General features: G+C 50.0%; 1 protein-coding gene across 1 annotated transcript in view; it reads right to left on the bottom strand.

The window, feature by feature from the left end:
* The window catches only part of NSUN2 (NOP2/Sun RNA methyltransferase 2), a 1,120,965-nt gene that overhangs the window by 376,761 nt on the left and 717,974 nt on the right, over positions 1-26,230 (bottom strand). Inside the window, exon 13 of the mRNA XM_069613723.1 lies at positions 6,109-6,281. Within this exon, the coding sequence (XP_069469824.1) occupies positions 6,109-6,281 (173 nt within the window). The remainder of the gene's footprint in view (positions 1-6,108; positions 6,282-26,230) is intronic.

Raw genomic sequence — 26,230 nt, 5'->3', positions numbered from 1 at the left:
TTGGATCTTCAGCATGCTGCACTTCTTTGAGGGATTATTGGCTCCAACTATGACCTGAAAAGACAGCTGTAGAAGTATACAAAATGCTTTTTAGCACTAGCCACATTCAGTAGTTATTTGCAGTAAAAGCGAATGTGCACACTAAAGATAATACAACAATGGTAAAAATGTATCTGATGCCACCAGCTTATCTTTAGGCACACATAAAAGGAACCAAAAATCTCAAGTGTAAAATGCTAGAATGATCCAAATGTATCCCCATTGCACTGTGGTGTAAGGTGGTGTGTGCAATGTTAAAAAGTACAAGAGCTAAAAAGTGAAACCGTTTCCCAGTACTGGTAGGCTAGCAGACTTTAACAATGAGTAAAAGTGAAGTGAAGCTGAAGGCTTTGCTTCCCTTCAGAAATTCAGAAAATGTTTAAAAACAGAGTGAAAAGAATGGAGGGGAGGGGGTCCCTAGGCACTATGGAGGAAAAGTTGTAAAGAAATCTTTCCTAACAATTATCCCCTTCCTTGAAAATGACAAATGTAGGCTGGGCTGACTAGTATCCATTCCTATCTAAAAGCATTATCCCAAAATATGGAGTACCCAAAGGATCTCCCCTCTATCAGTGTAAAAGAAAAAAAGGCCCACATTCAGGCACAAGTATCTGGCTCGTTCAACAACATGGCTGAACTCTTCAAAATCTGCTGGGAACTTGCCAACCCGTCCGCAGTATCCTCTGCCTCTACTCCTTCCCAGGCCCTTTGCAATGCACGATCCACTCACTTCACCTCCAAAAGAGAGTGGATGTTCTGATCTCTTCAGACCTTCCCCTCTCTGTCCCTCTCTCCACGCCTCTCTCCTGGAGTGACCACTTTCTCCTATCCTCCAACCTCACCCTTCCTACCCCGCAGGCCAAGCCACCTCCATCACTGCCACCCACCTACTCGGTCATCCGACCCATGAAGCGCATGTCAGTTGAGGCTTTCTCCTCCACCTTCTCACCCGCTCCTGCCCTCGTGACACTGCCCTCTCCACACTCAACTCTTCTATATCTGATACTCAGGATATCCTTGCCCCCGTCATGAGAATCCGCATGAAGCCCAAAGCCAAGTGTAACTCCTGGTATGATTCCGACCTAGACACTAGACACTCTAAAACGCAAGTGTAGCTTTACCGAGAGGAAATGGCGTGCCTCAAGTTCATCCTCTGACAAACTGGCCTGCCGCCTGCTACAAAGGCAATACCGGCTCTCCGTCCTCACCAAAAAGAGAGCTCATATCCAAGTCTGTGTCTCTGCGGCATCTAACAACTCGGCTGAACTCTTTAAAATATGCAAGGAACTGGCCAATCCTGCCGCAGTCTCTACCTCTCCTGTCCCTTCCCAGGCCCTCTGCACGGCACTGGCTTCTCACTTTATCTCAAAAACTCAGGACATCCTGTCCTCACTCTCCTCCTCTTATCCCCCTCCCTCTATTTCCTGCTCTTCCTCTGGCCCTTCTGCAACCACCCCTCCCCCATCCTTCTCTGCCTTTGCCCTTTTCTCTCCAGATGAGGTTTATAGACAAGTCCGATCTATGAAAGTCTTGTCGAAACAGGTTCACCCCTGTTCCTCCAAAACTATCAAGGATCACATTGACTCCCTGGCTCCTGCCCTGGCAGATTTCTGCAACCACTCCTTCGCCACTGGTGTCTTCCCTTCCCCCTTAAGCACACTCTTGTGCACCCTCCTCTTAAGAAACCCTCTGCCGACCCCTCCTGCCCGGCTAACTATCGCCTAATCTCCATCACTCCCTTCCTAAGCAAGCTCCTCCACACTGAATCTGTTGGTTCTCTTCATGACCATCAGTCTGGCTTCAGAGCTGCCAGAAGCACGGAAACGGCTCTCCTGAACATCCGTGAAGACCTGCTCTCCAACCTCGACTCTAACACCCCTTGCGTTCGCATCTTGCTTGATCGCTCTTCTGCCTTTGACACTGTCAACCATGCCATCCTGCTCAACCGTCTCCGTGACAACCTGGGTATCACTGGCCAGGCTCTGCCGTGGCTGACTTCTTTCCTCTCCGACCGACCCTCCCAGGTCCAACTTGGGTCCTTCGTCTCTGACATCTTTTTTCTCTACCTGTGGTGTCCCTCACGGATCAAACCTCTCTCCCTGGCTGTTCAACCAATACCTGGCACTCCTAGCCCACCACATTGCCGCTCTCTGTCCCAACTTTCAGTGCTATGCGGATGATACCCAGCTCATTTTCAGGCTACCCTCGGCCTCCTCCTCCTCTCCTTCCCTCATCTCCGACTGTCTGCCATCCAGGAATGGTGTGCCGCGAATTACCTCTGCCTTAATGCCAGTAAGACAGATTCTACTCATCGGCACACCCACTCCCTCCTTCCCTACAGCTCTCTGGCCGGCCTCTCTTGGGCCTCCTCCCACTCCCACCTGCAAGGCTAAAAACCTTGGGGTCATCTTTGACTCTGCACTCTCCTTCTCCCCTCACATCTCTGACATCTCTAAGAAGTCACACTACCAGCTGCAACTCCTTAGAGGTATTCTTCCTTTCCTCTCCTTCCCCCAGAAGCTCTCTGTCTCCAGAGCCCTGGTCCTCTCTAAGCTGGACTACTGTAACAGCCTCTATCTAAATCGGCCTGCCTCCACTCTCCGCCCTCTACAACTTCTCCAGAACAGGACTGCGAGACTTGTCCTTGGCCTCAAGCCCAGGGATCGTATCTCTCCAGGACTGAAATCTCTGCACTGGCTCCCAGTGGCTGGAGGATTAAGTTCAAAACCCTCTCCATTGTTCACAAGGCCTTCTGGGGTCTGGGGCCGCAGTACCTTCAACTCTCTCTCCCTAAATATCTTGCTTCTTGAGCTCTTCGCTCAACTGCCTCCAACTCCCTCAGGGTCAGTCGCTTCTCTAAGCAACGAGTTGGTGGCAGATCACTCTTCGGCAGTGGCCTCTCTCTGGAACAGCCTTCCTGCCTCCATGAAACTCGAGGAGAACCATCTCCAGTTCCGGAAACACCTCAAAACCTCTCTTTGCTTCTGCCTTCTCCCCACCCATCCCCTGCTGAATTCCTGACTGAAACTGTACTGGTTACCTGGCCACCCTTTCTGATCTCTGGCCCAGGCAATTGCCCACCTGCACTGCCTCCTGGCAACCCCTGCACTTGGGGACCGTTTTTCTGTTTCCCTTCAGTCCCCCTACCAGCACTTCCGTCTGCACTTCCTGCACTTGCCACTAGCTGGCTGTTTTATTTGTCTTATTTATCTTATTTTTCTTATTTATTCCGCTTTTCCCATGTACTGCACTCCCCCCTTCTCCCTTCCCCCCCGCGCCCGTCTCCTTCCCCCCCTTCCCATGCACTTGCGCGATCTGAATGACACCTGGCCTAGTAGGATCGTAGTCTGTCCTCCCTCTGTTCCCCCCCCCTTGACTCGTTGCGCCTTGAAACACTTGTGTATAGGCGCGTTATAAATGCCATATCATATCAAAACCCAGGACAAACTTAACAACATTGTCACATACTTTTCCAACCCATCCCTCGCTCCCTTGCCGCATCCTACCACTCACCACCCCCTCCTTCCTCTCCTTCAACTCTCTCTCCGGAAAAAGTCACCAGAGAGGTCAGGTCTATGAAGGTCTTTAACACGTTGCCCCACCTCCTTAAAAAAACATCAGCAGACCGTTCATTCCCAGCAAACTATCACCCCATCTCCATCACCCCTTTTCTGGGGAAACTGCTTGAGAAGTTGGCCCTGCCCAAACAAACTCTCACACTGAACTTGTCGGCGGTCTTCACGACCATCAATCTGGATTCTGAGCATCCAGATGCACGGTAACTGCTCTTCTGAACACACGTGACAAACTGCTTGCTTCCCTTGATTCCAAGTCCCATGCTGCCCTCATCCTCCTTGATCTTTGATCTCTCTTCTGCATTTGACACAGTGAACCATGACATCCTCATAAAAAGGCTCAGACAGCCTTGGTATCTCGGAGCGGGCACTGGACTGGCTGACGACCTTCCTAACTGACTGCTCTTCCAAGTCATGCTGGGCACCTTCTCCTCCTCTACTTCCTTCCCCACCTGTGGCATCCCCAGGGCTCCATTCTTTCACCTTGGCTCTTTAACATGTACCTTACTCTGCTGGCACGCTGCATTTCTTCCTTCGCCCCAAACTACCAGTCCTATGCTGACACACAACTCTTCTTCAAACTTCCTGCAGAAGCCCTTGCGCCATCCATCATTCCTGACTGCCTCTCAGCTAACCAGGCCTGGTGTACATTTAATGATCTCTGCCTCAATGCCAGGAAAAATTAGATCCTTCCTATTGGGACCCCGGCACCCGACTTCTTCCATTCACTCTGGGCCTTCTTCCATGGGCTCTCCCCTGCTCCCTCCTCAGTAAGCCAGAAACCTCAAGTCATCTTCAACTCCTCTCTCTTTCCTCCCTCATACTCCGGACATTGCCAAGAAATCACTAGGAATTCTACCTTTCCTCACCTTACCCCAGAAACTTAATGTTACCCGGGTTCTGGTTCTCTCTAGGCTTGACTATTGCAAAAGCCTCCTCAATCTAACTTCGTCCACTCTGCAACCCATCCAGCTAGAACAGAATAGGGCAGAGAGACTTATCCTTGGCCTCAAACCCAAGGACTTTGTCTCTCCTGCCCTACAAAGTCTTCACTAGTTCCTGGGTGCAGCAAAGATTAAATCCAAATCCCTCTGCATCATCCACAAGGCTCTCTGGGACCAGGGACCACTATCTGGAACTCTTTCTGACTAAATATTCCCCCTCTAGACACCTGCGATCCTCTAGCACCAACTCTGTGTGTAAAGGGCTTTGCAAAACAGAGGGCAGATGGTTGATCACTTTCCTTCGCTGGCTCCCTACTCTGGAAAAGCCTCCCCCCTCCTTCGTCTTGAGAAGGACCTCCATAAGTTCCGGATAGGCCTCAAGACCTTACTCTTTACTTCTTCCTTCCCTCCCAATCCACCTTCTAAATCACACAGTAGCTTGATTGGTGTGCAGAGCCCTTATGAATCCTCGGGGACATGACCTCCCACATCTCATCATCCCAGCTGATGTCCATCCTCTGAAATTGCCTTGGCTCACCCTCCTGCACTGGAGGTGGCATTTTCCTTCATAGCACTTCACCTACTACTCTCCATGAGCTCCACAACACCTATCCCATATCCCTCTCCACTTGCACATTCTCAGCACTCACAAGGAATAGTAAGTTTGTCTTCCCCTACCCATTCTCTCCCCTTATATTGTTGTATACATCATTTAACATTGTTGTAATTACATTGTTCATCATCCCCTGTCCCCTCCCGGTCGACGGTTTGAAACAGTATTTGCTTCCTGTATAATCGCCCAACAATTGAACAATAAATATATTAATGGACCTCTTAAGTATTGAAACGTTTTAGTTCCCAGAGAATGGTTGATTAGTTTGTTTGAACCGTTTGGTTCCGTAGTGATCATCTGTTTGCACTGATCCATTTCGAACATAGTACTTGGCTGTAATAAACATTTCTTTTACATACAGTGTTCAATTCTCAGTAGGGTGGACATTGAATGCTGTGCTTACATGCAAGTGAGACATTTACCCTAATGCCACCACTCTACCCGAAGAGGGAAGACTTCACTGATCTAACTAGCTACTGTCAGAAGTCTGGATCAAATAATGGAATCCCTGCCTTCCACCAATTGGTTTAAAAAGTGAAGTAGAAAGTGGCAAAGAAGTTCATGCCAATAGTGTAAAGGAAATTGGCTCTTAAAATGCATAGAAACACATTAAATAGTAATGATTATTTGCTTTGACAATGATGTTCCAAGCCCAAGACATGCGATTTCTATACCATTGTCCCATTAGTCAGTACTGCATGAAAATGGTAAAAATGCCAACAAGAAGGACAAAATGTAATGGTCACATGAGCACCCTTCTTGGCATTGTCAATGAATAAAACACCTTTCCTTTTACATAAAATTCACATAACAAGGAAAAATCCCTTTTGCAGAACATAGCTTACATTAATACATGATATGTGGGTCAATGTACTGACCTATTGCAATTGCCTTTAAAAAACAGTAGAGAATATTGTAATAAATTAAAAATCCCTACCCACACACAGTTTCCTTTTTGCTCAAATCAGGCTCTGTTTCACCGATTTCCACCATCTCTTCTGTTTGAGCAGAGGATTCCTCAAACATCTCAGCTTCTGGGATGTCTGCAGGAACTGGGGAATCTGTGGGATTGGGCACATCTGTAGGCAAAGGCTGTGCTTTACGCTGAATCTGTTGTGAAGTACAAGATTCACAAGGAAATATTTTAAACAAGCAATAGAAAACAATCCACCTCTAAATGTTTAAAGGCAACATAACCAACAGGGGATAGTACCAACATCTGATTCGCATAATCTACATTTTTACAAACTTTCATATGGATTTTGGTCTGGAAGAAAACAGTGCTGGCAACACTAGGCCTCCCTTTCCCCACCATTTGCTCAATTTCTATGTTTTGGTGTAATAAATATAGGGACATTTAGAGGGCAGAGTGTAGGGACCCCCACCAATCAAGACCTCAATAAAATGTGAAAAAGGTCTTATTTTTCAGCCCCCCAAAAAAATAAAGAAAAAATATACCTTTCCGTCCAGAGTTCTTTTCGTATACCTCAGATTACTCTTCTTTCAGCTAGCTCTCGCTGTGGCTAGTGTTATGGATTTCCAGAATTAGCCGTCTGGACAGATTGAGAGGCCACCTTATTCTGCTGAACGGGGAAAGACTAATGTCTTGCCAGTCTATCAAGGTAGTGTGAATGGGTAGGAACATTTCCTTTTTGCACCTTTCCCTCCATAGATTCCTATGGAACCCCTAGTCTTTTTTAATCCTGTCCTGATTTTGAGGTCAGTAAAGCTTCGATTTTATTTCCCTTGCTTGTTTTGGTCATTCTTATGGGGGAAAATCCACTAATCCTTTAAGACTGTCAGTAACGAGAGACTGTCTCTTATGGAATTGCACACACCACCTAACAGTGAAGTGCAGTTTGCATATGTTGTATAATTACTTTTTACCAGATGGCCTTTTGGTTACTTTGACAATGTTCCTATGACAAGCTGGTGGCAGGTGTGTGATTTTTTACCACATGATATTTATCTTGTGTTCTTAGGCCATCTTCCCTCTTTCTCAGGTCATGAAAATTAAAGTTCCACTGTAGTGACTAGAGTACTCATAGTTCATACATAGTCCCCTTTCCTCCATCTTTGTGGGTGTCTAACATGGGGACAGTACCGGACCTTTAGCAGCGAAAAAAGTGAGCTTCCCCTTTTAGTTTAGTGCTCGGGGCGCAGAATCAGGTGTGGGACCACCCGGCCGAGGACTCACCCTTCGGCGCCTCACCTCAGTTCCCTTTGACCACACCGGACGTTTCAATACCTGACTACTCTTAGTACATACTAGCCCTTGGCATACTATAAAGGGAAGGTGGGTGGGACGAATACAGTTAAGTGGACTATGAGTACTCTAGTCAGTACAGTGAGTAACTTTAATTACTCATACATCCCGTCCCCTTTCCTCCATCCTTTTGGTCATTCCACCGATTAAGAACAGAGGGTGTAGCTGTGACAACCCGCCTCATATCTAGGATGAAAGGAAAAGGTTCTTCAGAACCGCCTGACCAAAGTGCAGTGTGCCTGAAAGCTGGTGTCCAGCGAAGAGTGCCCACAGAAGGCCGCATTGCTGATGACATCCTACGATGCATGTTTCAGAAAACGCAAAGCCTGTGGCCTTAACTCTGACCGCATAGGCATGAATCCCCCTCAGGAACATGTTTGCCCATGGCCGTGTAGGCCTCTGAAATGGCCTGGACCATCCAACGGGTGAAGAAGCCTTGGAAGCCTGAGAGCTGGTTGAGGACCCCCAAAAGTCTCGGTCTTCCTGAAGGTTTTAATCCGAGAGAGAAAACGTGAGACCCTCTCAAGGTCCAAGAAATGTAGGGCCCTCTCTGCCTTTGACTGTGGGTTCAGGAAGAACACCGGCAAGCAGATCTCTTGATTTAGACGGAAAAAAGGAGATCACTTTGGGCAAGAAGTTAGGGTGAGTGCGTAATTTGACCTTGTCGTCATCAAATGTGTAGGACTAGCACAAAGAGAACGCCTGCAGCTCACTAACCCTGCGCACAGAGGGGAGAGCTACCAATAAAACAACAGTCTTTAGTGTCACCAAGGGGATGGCCACTGAGGCCATTGGACGGAAAAGGCTTGCATTGCAAAGCTGCAAGAGCCACATTGAGGTTCCAGACCGGCTGCGGCCTATGCACTGGAGGAAAAAGCCAAGACAACCCCTTAAGGTGGGCCTTAACCACACGGTTGGCTGCCGAAAACACATGATATGGGGAATTCTTGTAAGCCCAGATTGTCGCCAAATACGTGCAGCAGTATCCACCTGAACGAGCCAGGTGTGCTGAAGAAGCCAATATGTCATCCAGAGAGGACAGGCAACATGGTCCAGATCCTTGTTGCAAACCCAATGGCAGAACCTAGTCAATTTGCTTTTATACCGGGACTGAGCCAAGGCCCTCCTGGCCTGCTGAACGAAGTCCCAGTTGTCAACTGAAAATTGAGCATGCTGTAGCCTCAATCGATCAGGAAGGAGGGTTAGTGGGGCACCCTGCTTGTTCAGGTATGATATGGCATTGATAATGCACCTATACACAAGGGTTTCAAGGCACGAGGCAAGCTATGTTCCCCGACGGTAAAACATGGTCATAGAATGGCCCGTCCTGACAAGAACTTATCGCTGATTAGAGGCCAAAATGCCTGGAGGGCAAGGCCCTCTGGCTGGAGCTCGAGCAGATATGTAGGAGGGCGAGACGAGCGTGCTGTACAATCAGCACGAAGGAGGCCGTCAGGCCCAGAAATTATAAGTTACTCACCGTAGTGACTAACGTACTCTTAGTCCATAGTCCCCTCTCCTCTATACTGTATGGGAGTCCCTTCCAAGTGATGGGAGACAGAATCTTCACCAAAAAAAAGTCTTCCCCTTTAAATTTAAAGGCACGCTGGGGGCAGGCCAGGAAGCATGCGCTGCCCTGACTGCACCCTCCAGCGCCACACCTCAGTCCCCATTGACGCGTCGACAATAGATTTAATATTGCCTAATGACACCAGTATTATTAGGGGGGAGGATGGTGGGACATATGGAGGAAAGGGGACTATGTACTAAGAGAACGTTAGTCACTACGGTGAGCAACTTCTAATTACTCTTACATCCCGTCCCCTTTCCTCCATACTGTATGGGAAATTACAAATGATTGTAGCCCCGGGTGGAGAGGAGACCCTTCTTAAGCAAACAGGTTCCTGAGAACCGCCTGTCCGAAAGCCACATCATATCTAGAGCCGGCATACAAACAGTAATGCTTGCATAAAGCAGAGGGAGAGGCCCAAGTGGCCGCCCTGCTTAGGACTTGCCAAAGGACATGGCGCTGGACTGCGATGGCTGTTGCCTTGGCCCGACTGCGTGGGCATGCATGTTGGCTGGGAGAGGCTTGTGCCGGCCCACATGCGCTTCTTTGATGGCAGAGACCATCCAGCGGGATATGGAAGCCTTAAAGGCCTGATAACCTGGCCCCGAGCCGCCGAAAGTGACAAACAGGAAGCCCTTGGTCCTGTCTAAGTAGAATTTTAGGGCACGCCTGACATCCAGGCAGTGCAGCACTCTGTGCTTTGTCCTTGGGATCAGGAAAGAATGTAGGAAACGTTGAAGTGAAATGCAGATGGAAGTTTGGGCAGAAATGCTGGGTGCGTTCGCACGACTACCTTGTCCCTGTGAAAGGTGGTATATGGTTCAGAGGCGACCAGCGCCTGAATCTCATTGACACTGCGAGCCGAGGTAAAACCGACTAGTAAGGCCGTCTTGATGGTGACCAGCCTAATGTCCACGGACGCCATTGGCTCGAATGGCTTGTGCGCCAGGGCGCCCAAGACTATGTTAAGGTCCCACACAGGCTGCAGTCTCTTGACGGGCGGGTAGAGCCTAGCGAGACCAGTCAGATGTTTGACGATAGGGTTGGAGGAGGAAAGGATGGCTTCCACAGAGTTCCTGTAAGCCCCAATGGCTGCGAGGTATGTACTGTAGGTGTCGACCTGTACGCCCAAATGTGCGAGGTGCGCCGAAAAGGAGAGCACGTCATCCAAATTGCAGGCCAAGGGATCAAGGGGTCAATTCCCTCGGAGTCTGCCCAGTGGCAGAACCTGGTCCATTTGCTCTTGTACTGGACCCTGGTGTCTTTGCTCCTGGCGCCCTGTATTATTTGCAGATTGGCCTGAGAGTGTGTTACGCTCACCTGGCTCCCACAGGGGCGTCGATCGGACCCAGACAGCTGCGGTCTCCTCCAACTGGACTGGCCCGCCTAATCTCGTCTGCTTGACCCGTAGAAGTATTCTTCTGCAACTGGAGAAAGGGAGTTAGCCACCTGTGGATTCTAGTAATGGCACCCCACTGTTCTCCCCACTAATCACCTCTGCTATTCCCTTTCAGTAATCTCACCTTATGTTTTTGAAGGATGAGCTCTTCATCCTGCGTGGAATGCAGGGGCGCGTAGATACCAGTTACTTCACTGGTTCGAAGGCATTTGAAGAGTTCCGGATGAATATGGACTCCGAGGTTCCTGGCGAGAACCCGTAAGTATAAAGTCCAAAGAGTTCAATATGTCCGATGTTCACTCTTGTCCAATTCCCTTCTTGTGTTGCAGCTGGGTCCAAGAGAAGATTGTCTTGTGGCAGCTGATGGCGTTCAGGTAAGAGTCTGTATTACCAAACACTGTCTGGTAAAAGATGCGTGTATTTAACTTGTTGTTTTCTCTCTCCTTACAGGTGCGGCGTAAGAAGTTGCGGGTTGTTAAAGAATAATGCCTCCGGTGGTAAAAAGAGATTGTATTTGTTGGCTCTCTCTGCTCACCTTATATTTTTTTTGTCCCCTAGATGCTGGAGTTCGGCGAGGAAAATGAAGGCAGTGCCGAATCGAAAAATACTGTGAGGATTGGTGAGTATGGCGCGGCGCTGCAGCTGGCGATGCGACGCGTGCAAAAATAATGTCCTTTCCAAGTTCGAAGACGTGATGTATCCAGAATCTGGTAAGGAATTAAAATAAAGTCAGTGTTTCAGTCAGTGTAACCTTTCCTTCTTTCCTCTTTTTCTAGGAGCTCTGGATTCGAGGCGGGCGTGGCAGAAGACTGGATGCTGACTGCAGGCACGGTGAGTGTTACGCTGCTGGATGCAGAATAACGCGAAGCATGTGCTGCTGTTCGGGCGTGGTTTAAATAGCCTTCAAAGTAGTCCCAGGTAAGAAGTTCCACTAGAACCACACCAGAGTAAAAAATAGTCCCTGAAGTAAAGTAGTCCCATTCAGGCCTCACGTTGGCTTGACTTCATTGCAGCATGGTCTGCATGAGGTAAGTAATGTACATGAGCCTGGTGCCAATGGCGCCAGGCGTGTACCCAGAGAGCCCCTAGCCGGGGCTGCAGCGTTTTTAGTAAGCACCTGGATGCCTGCTCCCAGGGCTGATGGGCTTGGTCCGGATGCCCGGGGGTAGGCATGACAGAGAGGCTAAGGTGCTGAAGCGTTACCTGTTCAGGTACCACGCTGTGAGGCCTAGTTACCCTGGCGCAGGGCGGATGATCCTGTCCCCCCTGCTGTGCCAGAATATGTGCTAGGCCCGCCGGGAGGTGTATCGGAGGCACCTCCGAGAGGCCGAGGAGCTCCGAAAACTATAGTCTGGCAGGCCACCATGGAGCAATCAGAATAATGAGGAGTCGGTGTGACTCCTTGGATCAAGGGAGTGGGCGGAAAGGCGTAGGCCTTCATGCCGGTCCACTGGAAGTGAAATGCATCACCCAGAGAGCCGTGGCCCTGACCCTACCAGGATGCAAACTGGGAGCACTTCTTGTTGTGCCAGGTGGCAAAGATATCCACTTGGGGTGAAGTCACTTGTCACCAATCTCCTGAATAACGAGGTTGTTTAGCTGCCACTCGTAATTGTCCACTCCTAGTCTGCTGAGCCTGTCAGCTTCCAGGTTGGATTACCCCAGGAGGTGGACTGCCGAGAGGACAATTTTGTTTTCCAAGGCCCATTCCCACAAGCTGATCACCAGTCTGCACAGAGGAGGGGATCTGGTGCCTCCCTGCTTGTTGACGTAGTACATGCTGGTCGAGTTGTCTGTCTGGATGAGGACAACCTAGCCCTTGAAAAGTGGTAGGAATGCTCTGAGCACTAGCCAGATGGCGTCCAGCTCCAACCAATTGATGGTGGCCTGCAGAGAGGGCGGTCGAAAGGGCTTGCCCGTTCGTAGGTTGCAGTCCATGGACTACCAAGTTAGGTCCGGGTGGAGAGATGGAGGAACGTGGATCATCTCGGATTGCGAGCCCCGTTCCTGACTCCATGAGGCCACGAAGTGCAGCTGAATCCTTCTCATCCTTAGTCTTGTGTGCGACACGGCTAACAGAACAGCCGCTAGTAGACCCAGGAGATGTTGGTACCACCATGCCGAGGTCACCTCTCTGCTGAGGAAGTGGGCGTTGGCCCTCTTGATGGCCGAGATCTTGTCTTCCGACGGTAAAATACTCGGAGCATGTGTCCCAAATGAGTCCCAAGAATCCCAAGAATGTCAGTCTGCGTAGGGAGCAGCTGTGACTTGATGAGCGAGAAGCCCAGGTCGTGCAGTGTATTCATAAGGGCATGGGAAGAGTGGTGAACTGCTTCCGGAGATGTAGCCCTGACGAGCCAGTCATCGAGGTATGGGTAGATGTGGAGGCCCTGTGCTCCGAGGAGGGCCGCTACAGCGTTTGAGTCTGGTAACGACCATGGGGGCCGAGTTGAGGCCAAACGGGAGGACTTTGTATTGGAAATGGTAGCCCATGATCCTGAACCGTAGGAAAGAATGGTGAGGCTGCCAAATTGGGACATGTAGGTATGCGTCCTTCAGGTCCAGGGAGCACATTGTCTCCCTTGTCCAACCTGAATAGGGGTAAGGATAGGTTGAGGGTGGAAAGGTCCAGGACAACTTAGGCCCGCCTGGTTCTTCTTCTGAATGGCGAAAATCCTGGAGTAGAAGCCAAAGCCTTGCTGGGAGGCTGGAACTTCCTCCACTGACTGGTCCTCTACGAGGGACCAGATCTCTGCCAAAAGAGTTTCTGTCCCAACCTGTGGAGGGGAGGAGGGAGGAGAGGCTGAGATGGAAAGGATGTACCCTGTGGATACTACGGAGAGGATCCAGGGGTCCGTGAAATCTGGCGCCAGAATTGTGCATGGAGCGCAAGCCTGTGCCCCACCGGAGACACGTGGACCGAAGGGGCGTGTCATGCCTTCTTTCCCTTGGAGGCTGAGGCTGAGGAAGGGGACTGGAAAAAGCCCTCTGTTTCCCCCACCCCCTTTTTGTTGTTTGCACCGGTTCTGAGACGGCAAGTGGTCCGGCTGCCTGGATCTACGTTCCAGGAAGCCGCGGAACCCTCCATATGTACGACCCTTCGAGCGCTGCGGAGATTGGGTGTACAATTTGGGCGTGGTCTTTGTAAGGATGGATAAAGACTGCCGTTTCAGAGCTCGTTTGGTACAGCTCTTCGTTGGTAGAGGAGTGGAAGAGGTCCTGTTCCCACCCCCACCCCTCCCTCGAACACTAGATCTAGAATGCACTCCTAGACATCCGGGTTGAATTTTGCTGCCCGGAGCCAGGTTGTTCTCATGTCTGTGGCAATACAGATGGCATGGCCTGATGAATCGATATGAGCCACTGTGGATTCCATGAGGTTATGCACCACAAGCTTGGCTTCTGCTAGTCCCGCCTTAAAGCGTGATTGGCATTGGGTGGGGAGTTCTGGGAGGAAGTCCGCAATTTCCCGCCATAACGGTTGGTTGGCGGCAGTCAGCATGGCATCTGCGTTGGCCTGGCGCAGGTGCAAGGAGGAATTAGGAATAGATCTTCTTGCCGTATGCCTCCAAGATCATCTTCTCCTTGCGTAGCAGCGCCACAGAGGAGGCGGCTGAGGACGACTGAGGCTTTGAGTATAGTGATGCTGCAGCGATCACCGAGGAGTGTGGCTGAGGATGGGTCGAGAGCAAGAGTGCATCTCCCCCCCCCTCCATCTGCCGGTACTTGGCGTCGATTGACCGGCTGGAACGAGTGGGGCTCAAGTCAACCCTTCTCATCAAAGGGGACTCTTTCTTTTTCCAGCATTGGGCGATTGTGGTCCATGCCACAATGATCATCTCTCCACTATGCTTCTCCATTGTGGCTTTGTAAACTTCCTGACTATTCCATTTTTCATTCCCAAAAGCCATACCCTCTCGCCCCATTGGCACGCCCCCAGGAATATGTTCCCCACCTCCACTTTAACTTCATCCCAAAAGGCCTTAATCCCCTTGCACTCCCACCAGATGTGCCTCCACGTTCCCACCTCTGTGCACCCTCTCCAGCACCTATATGACTTCTGTGGGAACATTTTATGTAGTCTGTCAGGAGTGAAGTGCCATTAGGAAACAATTTTAACCCACATTTCTCTTGACTGTGCCGAGCGAGTTAGTTTGGGAATTTGTGTCCATAGCTCAACCCATTGCTGTTTCGTTCCCCACCTTATCATATAAGTCCATTTTATATCTTCAGCTTGGAAGTTTATAAACAAGTACAATAGTGATACCCATTTCTTCGCCCCTGTGTTATTTGTGACATATGATTGAAATGGGGCGAGATCCCTGGTTGCTGCTTTAGTGATCTCTGGCGTCTGAAGCCAGTGTCTAAGTTGATCATATTTCAGTTTGTCACCCACTGTGAGTCGCAGCAATGAAGTCCATTCCGCAAACGATCTGATTTTTTTTGTTCACATATATCTCCCCTATTTTCGTGTAGCTAGCCACTTCCCATTTCTCAAACACCCCTCGTTCCATCCCTGGGGGGCGGGGGGGGACTGCGGGTTTCGACAAATTGGTGTAAAGGGGCCCTCTACCGAGGACATAGTGCCTTTCTGGGTCTGTGCATCCCAAGCCTCCTGATATTTACATGGCTACAGAAGGGGTGGGCCCAAATGGCAATGGAAAAGGTGACTCACACAATCCAAGGCACGGGAGACTCATTTGCGAAGGAGTGGGGATTGGTACAGGACTACCTTCAGTCGGACTACACGAAACAGTGGTGTCCACATAATATTAAAGTTAGACATATTTCGAGGATGAGCAGATCACCTACAACAGGGAGCTAACGCCCCGGGGAAAGGGGGGGAGTGGGTGTGGGATTTGAGTTGCAAGAGTTTGTTTCCTGTATTATGTTTGAATAAAATAAATACATTTAATAAAAAATAATAATAAAAAAAAAAAAGTCAACCCTTCTTGGCCAGGGAGACTACATCGGGTTGCAGTGGAATCCCCGTGTTGGCAGGTTGGCAGAGGGGCGTCTTGTGAGGACTTCAGCCAGAACCCCCTCTGCTGGCTGTTCGACCTCCGTTGGGGAGGCCCAGGTACTCCACCAGGCCAGCAAGACGTTAATGGAAGGCCCTGGCTGAGGATGGCATGTCCAGATCCTCTTCCTCATCCGTATTCTGCCGGATCAGGATGATCTTGTGGAGGAGGGGTAGATGGCACCAGAGGCTGGGGTAGAGGGACCGGAGGCTGAGGCGGCGGAATCGACTCTGGAGCCAGAGGCGGCGGCTGCACCTGGGCCTGGGGGCCCGATGAAGGCATCTGTGGTGTCTCTAGCATGGCAGGAAGGACTTCCCTGACTGCATCTTTGATGATAACCCCCATCTGAGGAGACCTCATGAGACCGAGCAACTACGCGAAGAGCACCTCCTCACCGGCCAAAGAGATGGCAGGGGGCACCAATGGGGTAGCCGGGGGCTGCTGGAGCCGCTGCGTACCCTGTCCATATGGACGCAAAGGAAAGATGCCCTGCGCAAATGAAGGATAGACTGTAGGCCACATACCTGTTTGAGGCCAGTCCCACCTTCACGTTCTTTGCTGAATTCGTGGAATGGTGTCAGACGGGTGCCCCTTTCTGGCGTGGCGGGCATTTTGTCGAGCTGCTTGCCACATGCCTGCGAAGTGTTGCTCATCTCGCTGGGCCCGGCCTCATCTAAGACTCTTGCGTGTGGATCACGAGGCCTACCCTGCTCCTCTGGCCTCGGCCTGGTAGGTGTAATACACTCGACCCAGATGTCGGTAGAGTTGAGTTTAGGCAGCCTTTGGACATATTGCCGGTAGTAGGGTGTAGCCCCGCGGGTTTAGACCCGGTACAAAAACCTTCCGGTCCCTCGATACTGCGGCTGGGAGTATCCGAGGACCCCTCGACCTGAAGGCCGGTAGCTGTGGCAGCCTCGGGGAGCGTGCCGGTAGAAGGACCTGGCCGGTTCCTCCCACACGGGAGCGTCCCTGGGAAGGAGTCTCCCTTGCAGGGTGCGCTGGAAAATATTGGCCCTACCTTGGGCCTGGTTTGATGCTTCACAAAGTTCTTGAGATCCTCTGGAGGCAACCTCTGGAAGAGCTCCATCCACCTGGCAAGTCTGTTCTTCAGCGCCTACAAGGACAGCTAGTCACACGCAGAACATGACTGCCAACCGTGGTCTGGGCCAAGGCAACGTAGGCAGAGGGAGTGGGGGGGGGTCTGAAGTTGGGAAAAGCCTGTTGCCGGATGGACAACTTCTGAACCCTGTAGAAGTCGACATGCGCCAGGGAGGAGCGGGACGCCTGAGGACCGAGTACCCAATTGACAAATAAGACAAAGAAGAAGTATACGCATGTGGAATTACATGGCCGAAGCCAAACCCAGGAGCGCTGGTGAATTCGGCCCGTTCCCGTCGACACGGAAAAGGGGACTGGCGTGTGGCACCGGAGGGCGGAGTCAGGGCAGAGCATGCTCCCTGGGCCGCACCCCTTGCGCCTCTAAATTTAACAGGGAAGGTTGTTAGGGAGAATTCTCTGTATAGGCTAATTTCCCAAACCTAGTGAGTCCCCCAGCAGCTTTGCTGGATTTTTGGGGTTTATTTTTTTCTCCTGCCAAGAGTGAGACTCGTTTTCTCCCACCCTTAAACATGATTTGAGAATGTCCTTTGACTTTGTAATGTGTTTTATGGGCTATGGGGTCTTTTACTCCAAAGGGTTTCATGTGTTTTTGCTAAGTGTGTTACACAGCACCCTCGGTGCAGTAACACAGGGGTGACATAGTGACCCCCCCCAAACAGACTCCATACCCTGGGACTGACTACTGTCTCCCAGGACATGTAAAGTCCCCATTGACTTTACTAGTCTTAAATTGGGAACAGAACTAGTACAAACCATCATATTGTGGAAGTACTGGTAGGGGTAATTAGATTGCCCATGGGTCTTTTTTCGAGGGGGCACTGTGCAGTCCCCCCTCGTCGAGTTTCTGGCTGGTGGCAGTGGTTACCACGCGAAATATTCAACCAGAATATTTCCTATGGGATTTTCCCATTCATTTTAAACACACCACTTTTTTTTGGTGCAATGTTAAAGATAACGCCGGGTTATTTATTTAATATTTATTCCCCGGTTGGGTCTTTTTGCCAGGACTCGGTTTTAAAATGGCGTTTGTGTTCGCCTCTGTAACTCCAACCCAAGTTGAGCCCTTTGTTCCACTTTTGGCGGGCTTCTGCACAGAAGCCTCCAAAGGTGGTGTCACTCTGTCTGGGTCTACAGGATGTGTGAGGGGGGGGGGGTAATAGGCACCCTGGACTTAGTTGCCTCAGCAACTCAAGTCACACTCTTGTGTGATTGGCCCAGTGGTGAGCCGCCCGGCTCACCACTTAGCATGTTTGAGTGACAGCTAGGACTGGTGAATGGGGGTTTTCTGCATAAAAGCAGGGCTTTGGGGACTGGAACTTCAGAAATCGCCACAGGACCTAAAGAATCCGAAGAGGGTGAAGCTGAGCCGACCTGCAATGACGACACCACCGGTGGAGCCCTGCTGAACCGACTCACCACTTCCCAACGACAGAGAAGATCTTCATCCTGGAGAGTCTTCTTCCTTTGAACTGGTGGGGTTAACCAGTTCGCCCTCTTTTCGCTTCCTGGATCGTCTCGTGGTCGAATCGCCCGTGCCAAGCACCCCGCCGACCGGCTAGCCACGCTTCACCACTACCACGAATAAAAGGGTAGTACCTTTTAACCGGGAAACTCTGCGGCTGGTTTCTTCCCTGGCAGTGCAACGACCTCCAGCTTTCCTCCTCGTCGAGATCGTCTCTTCCCCTGGACGAAGCACCGACTTGCACCCGCTGCCAGGAACAACTGCCCCCGCTGGAGCTTTATCACCATTTCAGGTACTGTGTACCGCCTGGTCTCCCTTGCAACAGATTGTTCAAGGTGTCCCGTAAATCCTTGACTCTCTATCCTAGGGTGACCTGGGACCTGTTAACTAACTTTTCTGAACTGATCCAACTCGTTTTGAACTATCTGCAAAGGCTTTTAAAGTGTACGTCAACTGTGTGATCTTGGGCACATTCCGCCTTGCTCTCTCCAAGAGTGGGCCTGGCCTATGAACTTTCTTTCTCTACAGTATACTCTGCCTTTCGTGACTTGCTGTGGTTCTTTTAAAAAGTGTTGGTATTGTGTGCTTTTCTAATTCTGCCTTTTCCCTCGCTTTTTAAATAATTTTTGGAGTGCCATCTTGGTTAAACGCCCACCTCTGTATTTGATAATAAGTGGTATTCTTTTCCTAAGACTTGTCGAATAATTAATCAGGGAGGTGTATATATTTCTAATGACTGTTTGAACTTGCTTGACATATTAGTGCCAGTGTATTTTTACAAGTGTGTTTTTAAATAATTATATACTTTTATACCAAAGCTCTGGTCAGTGTTTGCTTGTGCTACTGTATTTTTGTACCTAATGTGTATACTCTATATACAGCCTAGCTCTTCTTGAGAGAAGTCGGACTGCTCAGCCACAGCTACCAGGTAAATCTGGGTGGTACAGACTGCTACCAATTGGGTTTACTGCCAACACCTGTAGTCTTAAGCCTTTTGCAGTGGTCCCCCTAAGGGAACTGCACAGGTTTCGGCCTAACAAAGGTTTTTCTGGTGAAAAAGGTTCCAGCTCCCGTCCTTTGGAAGGGACGCCCATACTGTATGGAGGAAAGGGGACGGGATGCAAGTATGTGCTGGAACCACCATTCCAAGGTGGTTGAGTTGACCAGAAAGTGCCCCACCACCTTGTGGAGGGACATAAGCCTCTCAGGCATGGGGAACACCCACTGAACGGTAGTGTTCCAACATGCCCCTAGGAAGACCCGAGACAGGTATAACTCCTCTGGGTGAGGGAGAACCCCAGCTGATGAAGGGCATCTGCCAATCTCTGGTAAGAGTGCACAACCGCTTTGGGTGACCCCACCCTCACCAACCAGTAGTCCAGATAAGAGTACTGGTGATGGCCCTCCAAGCGGAATAGGTCCGCCACTGCATTCATCAACTTTGTGAAGACACAAGGGGCCGAGTTCAGGCCAAAGGGCAGCACCTTGTACTGATGTGATATGACAATCGTGAACCGCAAAAACCTCTGATGTGGCTGATGTTTGGGTACATGAGGTACGCATCCTTGAGGTCCAGGAAATGGTACAACGTTCTTTCATCACCAGGCTTTCGAACGCCTGCCTTTTAAACATGGAAAGAATAAGAAAAAGTTCAAATGTTTTCTGGGGGTTGCGGGAGGGGGGGGGGGCTTTGGGTGCGGCAAGCCGACCCCCCCCCCAAACAAACGAGAAAAAAATAAAACACCTTTTCATCATTTTCTCCACTTTTAAAAGGCAGGCATTAGAAACCCTGACAAAGATAGAACATAGAACCCAGGGAACACATCCAGTCCCCTGCACACACAGACTCGGCTATGTGCGTGGGAGTAATCAATGTGAAGCGTTCCAGTGGTAAGGACAGGTTTAGAAATGACGGGTCCAGTACTACCCTCAGGCCAGCCTGGTTATTCTTTGGTACCACAAAAATCTTGGAATAGTAACCGAAGCCCCCACCTGAAAGAGGAACCGGTTCCATCGCCTGCATCTTCAAGAGAGAAAGGACCACCCGTAAAAGAGCCGGGGATACGATCTGACGAAGAGGACGAGAGAGTGGGAGAGGCAAAGGAGGGGAAGAATGAAGCCCGTGGAGACTACAGATGGCATCCACGGGTTGCTGAAACAATGCTTCCAGCTGTCCTGGAACAGAGCTAAACAGCCCCCCCACAGGCAAGCTATGTTCCCTGACTCCGACGTCACTGCTTCTTCACATCAGAGGTGGGGGCAGAGGAAGGGGGGGGGCAGAAAAACATACAAAGTCCTCTGCTGCTTCCTTCTGTTGTCACTGGGCGACCCATCAGGCCTCTGTGTACCGTGGTCTCTGAACCCCTTGAAGCCGGAGAAAGTTTGGGGTTCGAACTCGGAAAAACCCTGGGATTGAGGGAAGGATTTCTGACCTGGTTTTGTCAGTATGGCCAAGGACTTGGAGGTTTTCTTCGTCAATTAGTCATCGGTGCACAAATGAAAAAAGGTCCACGCCCTCCAAGGGCAAATTTAGGATCCGCTCCTGCAGGTCAGATGAAAACTGTGTCGTGCATCCATGCCGTCCCTCATATCAACCCCAAGGCAAAGAACTCTGCTGGCTGTGTCGATGTGGGAGACCCGAGACTTTGAGGTCCTGTGAAATGGCCCTGGCATCTGCCAGACCAGCCTTGAAGGAGGCTCGTTTGTCCAAAGGGAGGTCGGGAAGAAATTCCCTGAGCGCCCGCCACAGCTTCTGGTTAGCCACAGCCAAAAGGACATCCTTGTTGGCCTGCCGCAGATGCAGTCCCGAGATGGAGAAACCATGCTTTCCCCAAGGACTTTGACCTCCTTGTAGAGGCAAATGGAGGAAACACCCTCGGAAGAAGACAATGGTTTACAATATATATATAAATAAGCAGCTGCCGCCACAGAGGAATGGGGTTGCGGGTGAGAGGCATGGAGGATTGGCTCCCGCATCTTTCAGCCTAAACCTGCTGTCCAACTACTTGTTCATCTGGGTGCAGGCCCTGGGCTTCTCCCAGACCCTCTGCCCAACCGGCAGCACATTCTTCTGGAGGGGAATGCCAGACAGGCTCGTGTTGTGTTTCCCCAAGACCTCTTCAAGCACACCCAATTCTGGGGGGGGAGCAAAAGGGGGAAAAGGAACTCCACAAGAAATGTGCTAGGCCCTGAAGGCAGTCATGAAAGGCCTCAACGGATGCAGAGCCCTCATCGCTCTGGGCGTCATTGCCCCCCCTGCCCCTTTCATAGGCCGTGTGTAATCTGGGCCCTGGGACACAGATGCGGGAGGGGCCCATTCCCCAAAGTTCGGAGCCATAGACAAGTCCAACGGCTGTTGGCGAGGGGCAGGTGGTACAGGAGGAGGTGGAAGGTCAGTATGCCCCGTATGGCTGATTCGGTGGAGAGACTAACACCCGGAGTGCTGGCATGGGGGCTGGGGGGCCTGAGGGCAGTGCCACCTGGGTGATGACCCTCCATCACAATGTCCTTCCGGAGCCCCTTCATCTGAGGGGAACGCATGAGGAGGTGGAAATGTTTGAAGAAGTAGTCCTCACTAACTGCTGGGTCCCTAGGGGCCCTACCCGCTGAAGCACTGGGCCTGCACTCCTGGTCAAAGCGCAGAGGAACCTGGTGCATGTAGCTTTATGGCTGCAATGGGTAGATGTACCCCTGAGGGGACCAAAAACCTGCATAGACGGATCTGCAGTAGCTTCCAGAGGGAAGGGGGCTGAATCATACTGCACTGCCCACTCAAAGGCAAAAGCAATGGCAGGCCCTGAGCCGGATGCAAGATGGGCGCATGCCTGGTAGGCTTTGCCATGTGTCGCTCTGCCATTTTGAAACCCTGTGCCACACCCTGGGATGGAGGGCGCGGAGGCCTCGAGCTAAGAGGCCTCAGACCCGAAAGGATACAGCTTGGGTCTTGCATCCGAAGCAGAAGCGCGGCTGGTAGTCAAAACGCCCTGGCTGACTGCCTCGGAGCGAGCTCCGGTAGGCTGAGAGGCCTCGGCACCTCTGCTGGTAGTCATGGCGGATATAGCAGACTCTTGAAGGTGGCACTTGACAAGCCCTTACCCGCCCCCTGGGGTAGAAGAGGCCGTGTCGGATCGTCCTTCCTAGGACAGCCTGGTAGAGCCCTGAGCCACTCAACTTGGGAGCAGATAGCTTGGAATTTCTCAGGTCTGTCCCCTATACATGGGAACCCCAGAGAACCAGTCTCTGCACTGTGGAGCCGTGCTGAACGGAGGGTCTGGCTTGTCTTAACTAGAGGGCGGGGAGACGAAGTCCTTAAGGTGGGGCGGAAGAGAAGAGTGGAAGATCTCCCTTCACCGCGACAAACTATTCTTCAATGCCCTGTGACCGAAAGCCCTGCAGGCGGCACACAAGTCCCAGCGGTGGTCAGGCCCCAAACACTGAAGACAGAGTGCAGGGGGTTCGAGGCTGGGAGTGAACAGTTGCAAGAGGCATATATCGTGAATTCTACCACGACCAACATGCACTGGGGAGGTAAGCTACCGAAGGGAAGTGAAATAAGAATTGAAAAAACACAGCGAGGAAGCAGAAAGCCCAAGAAGTGTGTGCGCTGGCTGTCCGGTCCGACACCCTCTGTGCAGAAGAAGGGACTGTGTTGGAGGGTGGGCCTCAGCAGAGCGTTCCCACTCCTGAGGCCACGCGCTAGACAAAATATTAAAGTTGAAGCTCATTTCTTCACTGCCAAAGGCTCCTGTACCCTCCCCATGTTGGGGGGACACCCACAAGGATTCAGAAAAAAAGGTGACGGATGTATGAGTATGCCATATATGGTAACCCCTTTCTCAGTGAAAGCTGCGGCTTGCAAGGGCAAGTCGGCATTTTGTTTGTGAGCCAAAAGAGGGGGCTGACACTTTCTGGTGCCAGGCCACATCTTCTGGCGCCCACAATTCTTGGACGGCTGTGATGACCAGCGGCTGTCCAGGATTTGATAACCATGGGCTAAATGTTGCAGATCCTTGCCATTGGTGGGCTTGGGATAGCTCCCAGCCTGAATCTTGGAAACAAGGACGACGCCTGCAGCTATTCCACAGATAATCATTGGAACCAAGACTTCAGCAAAGAACCGCAGCCCGCTGACAGTCTGAGGACGGCTCATCAGCGGAGCAGCATACACTCCAGTGATTGGCCCAGTGAATAACTGCTTAGCAGCCTTATCTCAGAAGGCCCTTGTTGGTTCTTCAACCCTTGAACTGGTGGGAACCACTCAAAACCTGCTTGTGGATCCATGCCTTGTAAGCCTTCAGTAGGGTCCCTGAACCAGCCGGTGGACAGACCAGCTCCGTTGTGGGCTACCTCGCTGCAACAGTCACCTTGGGACTCACAGAATCTTCAATTTATGGCATAAGTTGCCTGTCCTCCCAATTTCAGCCTTCTCACCACAAGGGAAGCCGAGCTGGGGCTGCCTCGGTTTACACCTCTAGAAGATCGCCTGTGGCCGCCTAACCGTGGTGAGCTCTGCTGAAACCATCCTTTTAAAGTCCTGTGAGGTGTTCTGAAGGGTCTGCATTGCCGAAGTCTGCATCTATTCTTCGTTTGGAAGGCTTCAAGAAATTGCCTGGAACTGCCTGGTGAGAAATGCGACAAGCTGAACAGGAAAAGTAAACTCTGCACCTGCGACCCCTGGACTGCCCTTACCTGAACCAAGGGGAGAAGATTCTAGCCCCAAAAAAATTCAGAAAGACCTGCAGTGTCACCTGGAAGAATCTGTCCCCCACTCCCCCCCCCCCCCCAACAGTCTCCCAAAGGGTAACATTGGGTGTAGATCCCTTGTACTTAAACTCACTCTGACCTGGCCTTTGGTTACCGAACCTGGATCCTAAGGATCCTGCCTTTAGACCTACCTTGGTTACCGGATAGAGTGGGGTACGTACCTTAATTGAAGTAAATACTTCAATTGCTTTAAGGAACTTTTCAATCAACACTACAGACCACTGTATTAGCTCTGAAGCACCTTCAAGTGGTGAAACCATAGAAATTGACTTTTGGGCACAAGGCCCTATACATTTTCCGTTCGTCTGTATGCTCAAAGAGTTGCTCATGGCCACACTAGATAATAGCATCTTCACTTTCAACACTTTTTTTTAAACAAAAAAGGGGTGTTGCCATGGGTGTCAATTATGCATCAGCACTAGCAAACCTGGTAATGGCCATGTTCAAAGATTTGTTAATCTGCACCACAGAGGCATATAGGGAACACGTCATTAAATGGACACGGTACATTGATGACGTCCTCTTCATATGGAATGGCACACCACAAGAATTGGAAACTTTCAGACATAAAATCAATGACAACAAAATGTGCATATAATTCACAGGTGTCCACAGTAACACTGAGATCAACTTTCTGGATCTGACAATTTACGTATCAGGGGAGCACCTCAAAACTAAAACATATCGAAAAGAGACAGAAGGCAACTCCACATTGTTTGCCACCAGTTGCCACTACGAACCAGTGAATCGCAACATTCAAAAGGAGAGTTCATCGGGGCCAGGAGAAACTGTCCAGAACTAACATTTTAATGAAGAATGTGAAACTCTTTCCTCTAGATTTAAAGCCAGAGGATACTCACGAGCAAGTATTCAAACAGCCCAGAACAAAGCACAACTGACACCAAGAATGAAAACCCTAACACAACGGGACAAAGCTAACCATGACAACAAGGTACAATTTATTACCACGTACTGTGCAGACAAACGTCTAATCAAGAAAACCCTCAGAAGACACTGGTACTTACTCAAGCTAGATCCTCATATAGGAGCATTCATCTATGACCACCCATCTGTAGTCTACAGACAAGCTAGAAACTTAAAAATGACCCTCAGTCCATCACTATTACCCAACGGGAAAAAAAAGAAACAACTAGGACCTGAGAATCCAGGCCAGGTTTTAGAAAATGTGGCACCTGTTCCATGTTCCAACATGCGACAGCAATGACTGACATCTTCAAAGACACCAACGGGATCAAAATAAGAGAGCAAATACGAGAGCAAATACAAGAGCAAATCAACTGTTGAACAAAGTCATATGCACTTGCAGGAAGGTCTACATTGGTAGCACAATCCGAGAACTTCGTTTCAGGATTAGAGAACATTTAACAGTGATCGGGAGTCAAGATAAAAAACTGCCCCTAGCAGAACACTGGCAGTGCCTTCACCAGATGGATGACCAACATCAAATGTATTGGTCTCAAAAGAGCTGCCCTGGGGCGCAAAGGGGGAAATCAGGAACTGCTGTTACGCCAGGAAGAGGCAAAACTTATTAACCATTTCAGGTGTGTTGAAATCTGTCTAAACACAGACAATGACATTTTTTATGACACTCAAGAATCACCCGGATGCCAAGGAAGTACCACATTGAAACTATACAAAGCCATCAGAAAATAATAAGGACTACGAAAGACCAGGGGTGAACACAGATGAATCCAAGCTTTTCGCAATGCATGGCCTGGAGAAGATGTGCATACCATGGAAAGGGCACCTTGCTCAGAGACTTGTATTACAAAGATATGTTAATTACTTAATCATGTTATTTGTTTTTTTGCACACTATGACAGAACACATTATATGAATATTTAACTTGGACTACACTTCCCATAATACGCTGGGACCAGCGGACTAAGTGAATTTAACCACTTTGTTTCTGATTACAAGTTATGACACCTGCATTTTTACAATGACACCATAATAGCTATAACATGAGTGTGCAACTTGGACTACATTTCCCATAATGTGCACAGATCGCAGGGAATACATCTTGAATGAACAGGGTCCATTCTGGTCTATGGACAAACCAATTTGAATGAGTCCAATACATGGACATTTAATTACCTTACACAAATATGTCCCCTAGAAACAGGAATAGGAGATTTTATTACATGATTGCTTCCTTCAGGCACACAGGCTCTAGTATTTATACATATTTATTACACATCATTTCCAAATGCCAGACTCTAACCTAGCTACACGTAATCACTATATTTAAACAGTATACTGTCCCAAAACATGGCTGACAGCCTGCCGACTAGGGAAACAGAAGTAGGACCACACTTTCACCATAGCAACGCTAGAATACAACTTAGGACAGAGCACTGACGCCCATTTCACGAATCTGACTCTTGATGCACGAGCAGTGATATTTTCATGTAAACCCTAGCGGGGAATCAAAGCCC

This window comes from Ambystoma mexicanum, chromosome 5p, assembly GCF_040938575.1.
Source record: "Ambystoma mexicanum isolate Mex_15411 chromosome 5p, UKY_AmexF1_1, whole genome shotgun sequence".
Lineage (NCBI taxonomy): Eukaryota > Metazoa > Chordata > Amphibia > Caudata > Ambystomatidae > Ambystoma > Ambystoma mexicanum.
This window is presented reverse-complemented; position numbering and strand designations above follow the sequence as displayed.